The sequence below is a fragment of the Dioscorea cayenensis genome, chromosome 2, assembly GCF_009730915.1.
Source record: "Dioscorea cayenensis subsp. rotundata cultivar TDr96_F1 chromosome 2, TDr96_F1_v2_PseudoChromosome.rev07_lg8_w22 25.fasta, whole genome shotgun sequence".
In the NCBI taxonomy this organism is placed as follows: Eukaryota; Viridiplantae; Streptophyta; class Magnoliopsida; order Dioscoreales; family Dioscoreaceae; genus Dioscorea; species Dioscorea cayenensis.
In genome coordinates, this window is record NC_052472.1 from 19,148,742 (window position 1) to 19,154,415 (window position 5,674).

At 36.6% G+C, this 5,674-nt stretch overlaps 1 protein-coding gene across 1 annotated transcript; it reads right to left on the minus strand.

Moving 5' to 3' along the window:
* Positions 1 to 3,985: 3,985 nt before the first annotated feature.
* Positions 3,986 to 4,606, minus strand: LOC120273926 (receptor-like protein EIX2). The gene has a single exon (XM_039280676.1). The coding sequence runs from the start codon at positions 4,604 to 4,606 to the stop codon at positions 3,986 to 3,988; it is 621 nt and encodes a 206-aa protein (XP_039136610.1).
* Positions 4,607 to 5,674: the final 1,068 nt, after the last annotated feature.

The window sequence follows — 5,674 nt, forward strand, 5'->3', positions numbered from 1 at the left end:
CCTCCTCAAAATCGATCCCATTCATCCTAAAAAGAGAATATATATATATATATATATATATATATATATATATATATATATATATATATTTGAAGAAAAATATAGGAGATAGGCTCAAACAAAACAGTATGATAAATAATAGAATTATCAACAGAAATTGGCAAAAGAATGCAAAGAAAGAGAAATTGAAACCATTCTTTCTCAAAATTACTTGCAAAAAATGAGGATCGCTTTGCGGTGGTGCGACGACTCGATCGGCGATAGACCTTGACTTCACCATTCTTTCTCTCTCACTCACTCCAATCTCGAGCATCGCATGAACAAAAACCAAAAAGATTGGTGTGTGTACACTGTCAGTTAAAGTCAAATATTACCAAATTAATTGTGACTTTTCTGACATTATTATCATATAAATCCTCAAACATTAATATAATTTTACCAAAGTTATTGTGATTTCTGTAGAACAGACAGAAAGTTTTACAATTTTATGGAAAACGCCCAACTAATTACTAATAAAAATGAGGGTGTTCTCGCAAAAGTATCATGGATTTCATGATTTGGAAGTCAAACTTGCTGGGGTTTTATGCAAAAAGGATATTGAGTTGCAATTTTTGCATAAACACCCTGATTATCAATGACTAATTATAAAAATTAGAGCTTTGCTCTAAAAAGGTATTTATAGTTTGACCAACATGAGGAGGAGCTCAGCGTTGGTGTTAAACCAAGAGCTATGATGAAATCAAAAATGCACAAACCTTGCTGCTAACTCATCAATTAATCATCTTATCAAAAATTATCCTAGTAAACATTTAAAAGCACAAATAATAAAAAGCACATCTAATTAATCAAAACCTCTTTATATGACTTGGACAATTACTGCTTCACTCCCAGGAGAAGGATGAAATTGCCACAACAAGAATGAGACAATATCTGTGTTTAGGTTCATGTTCTCAACCCAAATGCATTCAAACAATGGATCCTTTTTGTAATTGCTACATCCATGCAAATATGTGTGATTTGTGTGCATGCTTTAGAAGGATATTAATTAAGAGCCAGAGCAATAGATATATAGATGTATCTCCCTTGTAAAATCATGATTGATATATAGTTGTATGCCACTGCATGAGAAAGTAGAATTATTACAACTTGGCCATGTAAAGGAACACTATAATTAATAATTAGATGGTAGAATAATTAATTACATTAATAAAAAGAATTTATTAAACAGAAGGTAGACCCATACCTTTGTACTGTATTATATTGTTGGCATGCAGATCATATATATTGCAGGAAATTGCTAGCTCGCTCAAATTGCCATTCTCTTAGAAAAGGTAAATATTTATAGAACCACATGGGGGCATATCTCCAGAATTTTTGATGATGAGGTATATTCAAGAGAAATTAAGGCAAACTTGCAGAAAACATATAAACTAGTTGAAAAATTGAAGAACCTGGATCACTTCTGTTGAAGCTTTGTCTTTTGAGAAGCTTTGTCAAGTATATATATATACTCACTGAAAACTTTCACTAACACAGGAAGATCAAGCACATTGATGTGTTCGACTTACATATAATATGCTCTATTAACTCTAACATTAACATGAGAGAATAAATAAATACATTGGATAACATTTCATAACAAATTAAAATTACATTCTCAAAAGAGTTCTCATGACAGTTTATGCATATAATTAATACAAGTAGGCAGTAAAATGCTAAACTCTGCATAACCTCGTAGCACCAACTTGCTCTTGTTATACTTAATATGGATTGTAATATTTTATTTTGGCTTCCAAGAAGACAAGGTAACACTATTCACTAGCAAGGCGCATTTTCTCTTCATTGTTTTTAGATTCACAGCAACAATAACATAGATCTTATTATAAATATGATCAATAAATCGAAAATAAGCATACCTCCAGCTATTTTTCAGTATCAATGCACCAAAAATTGCCCAAAACCCAAACATGAATCCCAGTGGCATGCTCAAATAAAACCATATGGTCTCAAAGTTGTTTGTCACCTTCATTGTTTGGCAACGAGGGTGGTTGTGCTGGTGCTGTAATCTCACACTTTTTATCTAATGGAAAACCACATAGACCTTGGTTGCCAGAAATAAATAGATGGATCTGGAAGCACTTGCAATTGCCCACTCGTGTGGAATTTCACCATAGAAATTGTTGTATGATAAATTCAGATGATTCAACTGAAGTTAAGTTGGTCATTGTTTGAGAATAGCCCCTGAAAGATTATTCACTGATAAATCAAGAACTTCCAACCACCTAAGCTCTCCAACTTTTTCTGAAAGTTGTCCTAATAATTGATTTCTGGATAAATTCAAGCTCTGCAGAAATGAAAGGTCGCTAGCTCTTCGGGTATCTCTCCTGATAATATATTATTTGAGAGGTCAATGCAAATAAATAATGATGGTATTCTCCCTTCCAACTGAAATTCTCTTCCTTTCATATTTATGTCAATATTGTTCACATAATCATATATGCCTGACCAACCTCTTCCAAGATTAGTTTTCATGGCACTGAAGTTGCCAAAACTATGTGGTATGGCACCTGATAGATGGTTATTTGAAACATCAATAAGATGAAGAAATGTGAGGTTTCCCAATTGTGGAGGAATAGTTCCAGTAAGCATATTGTATCGAAGCTCAAGTGTCTCTAGCGCCTGCAAATTTTCTCCAAGCCATACTGGTATACTTCCACTAATTTTATTATTTCCAAGATCTAAAGTTTTCAATGATGTACAATTTTTTTAAAGGATAATGGAAGCTCTCCAAAAATTCATTATTGCTCAAATGCAAAATTGACAAAATTGTGGAGAAGATAGATGCGGGAGTATTCCATGTAGATTGTTATAAGACAAATCCATTATTATCAAAGAATGATTCCAGCAATCAGGAACTACTCCTTCAATCATATTCTTCGAGAGGTCAAGGACTTGCAAAATAATTTAGTTCACATAATGAGCTAGGTATACTTCCTGTTATTTTGTTTGAAGAAATATACAACTCAGACAAACTTAGCAGTATAAAGCTTGTATTGGAGAAACTAGATCTTTGAGAATAAGCCCTGCGCCTGATCCGAATATGCTAGATTTGATGAAAAATGTGGCAACTGTCCTTCAAAATAATTATGACTTAAATCCAAAATTTCAAGATTGGTTAATTTTGATGAACCTGCTAGTATTTTTGCCTTTAATTTCATTGTGTGATAAATCTATGCGTCCAATGTCCAAAGAGAAGTTCCAAAACCATAGTGGTAGCGCATCAACAATACTTTGCATTTGACATTTCAAGTGAAGACAAAATTTTTCAAATTCTGAAGCCATGATGGAAACTTTGGGCTCACTTTTGCAATAGTTCATATTCAAATATTTTTAGTTTAGGTGGAGGAACCCAATCGGCTCTCACTGCTATATTATTATAAGATAGGACCAACGTGTCCAGCTCCGGTAATAATTGTCCCAAATATTTTGGAATAGTTCCATTAAAATTATTAGAAGAAAGATCAAGAGCCTTAAGAGACTTAAGGTTCCACAACCAACAGCAATGGCCCACTGGTGATGCATTACTCCAATATAACTCCTCTAAACTGTTTTTTTCAAGCACCCGGAAAATATTTCTCCCAATCTATTTAAGATCACCAGAGAAATATTTATTTTCCCGAGAGATATAGTTTGGTCAAGTTACAGAGTTTCCCCAAAGTGGTTGGTAGTTCAACACTTAGGACACCATTATATGAGAGATCAAGGACCCTAAGAGAGTAAGTTTCCCAATATTAGAAGGGATAAGGTCTTGAATATTATTACCTTGAAGATTAAGATACTCAAAGGCCACTCGATTTGAACAACCATTGAGGCATGGTAGAGTTAATGCCATTGTAGGAAAGATCAAGGGAATCGAAGATTTGTAAAGTTAATTTCAACACCAAGTGAAAGAGGGATGTGAAGCTCACAATCATATAAGTTTATCTCAGATATCAAAGGAAGGGTGTTTAGTGATTTGAGCACATTTTTTTGCCTCGGAAAGATTCACACCATTCAAATTCAAACATTGAAGAGAAGAAAGATTTGTGAGCCAATGGCTTCCAACCATATCAACAGAATTATATGAAAGATCAAGGTACTGCAAGCGAGACAGATTACCAAGTTGGTGTGGGACACGCCCAATGAAGCCAGCAGAAGAAAGGTCAAGATATTGAAGACTCACCAGTGAACCCAGAAAAGTTGGAATTCTAGTATATTTAAAATAGTTCTCACTAAGATCCAAATATCTTAAGTGATTCAAAACAAGCAAAGAAGGCCTGATCTCACCTTCCAAAGACCCATTGCCACCATACCTGCGGAGATCAAGCCTTATAACATGGCTAGTGTAGTTGTGGCAATGCACGCCGGTCCAAGAGCAACAGTCCAAGCCAATCCAAGAAGAGAGACGTCCATTGGGATCTTTAAGGCCATTTTTGAAATCAACAAGTGCCTTCCTTTCTACTTCTCTGCAAATGGAAGCACCACCACAATTGCAAAAGCCAGCAAGTTCCAAGCAGAGAAGGCAAAACAGTATAGCTAATTGAAAATGTTTTTTCATCACTCCCATTCTAAGCATTTGTCTTTTCAAAGATGTGTAATAATTTTTTCTGGTTCCCCTCTTGCATTATTTCTTTATATATATGTACAATTTCAGACTGGAACCTGCATATTCACCGTCACGGAAGGACCTCTTTCTTTTGGAGCGGTCTTTTCGACTGCTTGCCGGCACTAAGAGGTTGCACTGTGTAAATCGTTTCTGATGGTTCCCGCACTTTATTCTGGAAAGATAAATGGCTTAACGGTCGGGCGCCTATGAATATTTGGCCTGATTTGTTTTTCGTGTCGGTAAACCCTAACGGCACCGTTAAGGATCTTTTTCACATTCTAGATATTGCGCCTTTTACGGAGGATGCCGAGGTGGGGAGTTTTCTGGAGACCTTCACCCTCCGCGAGGATCTGACTGAGGATGATCTAAAATGGTGGGCTCTAACTGCCAAGGCGCTTCTGCATGAAATCCTTCTACACCTTCTTGTTGATGGAGGGATTAAATGCCCTAATGGCCGAGGGTTGTCGCAGAATTTCCCGTCATGTCATGAAGGTTAATATCTTCAATTGAGCTCGCTTGGAAGAATAAAATCCTTACTTTGGAAAAATTTAGCTCGGAAATCGTGCTGTGCAGACTTCAGTACCACTACTTGTGTCACGTGCCATGCGGGATCGTGAATGCGTGGACCATCTTTTTCCGTAATTGTCAGTTTGTTCAACCAATTTGGTGTTTCTTCCTAAACCTTTTTGGTTTAATGGCGCTTCCTCTTTCCTTAGATGAAGTGTGGGGATCTTGGTGGTTTAATCTGCTCTAATGCTGGGACCCTTTAGGCGGTGTCATTTTGAAAGCGATTATTTGGCATGTACGGGCAGCGTTAGGAATGATCGCATTTTTAATCTCGGTTGTTTGTCCCCTCGCTGTGATTTTGAAGATTGTTCATGCTCGATCATCGTGGTTTTCTGTGACCCTCCTTTACCGACAAGCGAGCTTTGGTGAGCATGCTTCTACCTAGCGTCGCAGTCTGGTGTTCTCTGCGCATCATGTTGACCCCACAGATGGAGTGACTCCTAGTGGGCGTGGACCGGCTCA

Coding starts and splice junctions, on each gene's coding strand:
- LOC120273926 (XM_039280676.1), bottom strand. CDS start 4,606: ATGGGAGTGATGAAAAAACATTTTCAATTAGCTATACTGTTTTGCCTT.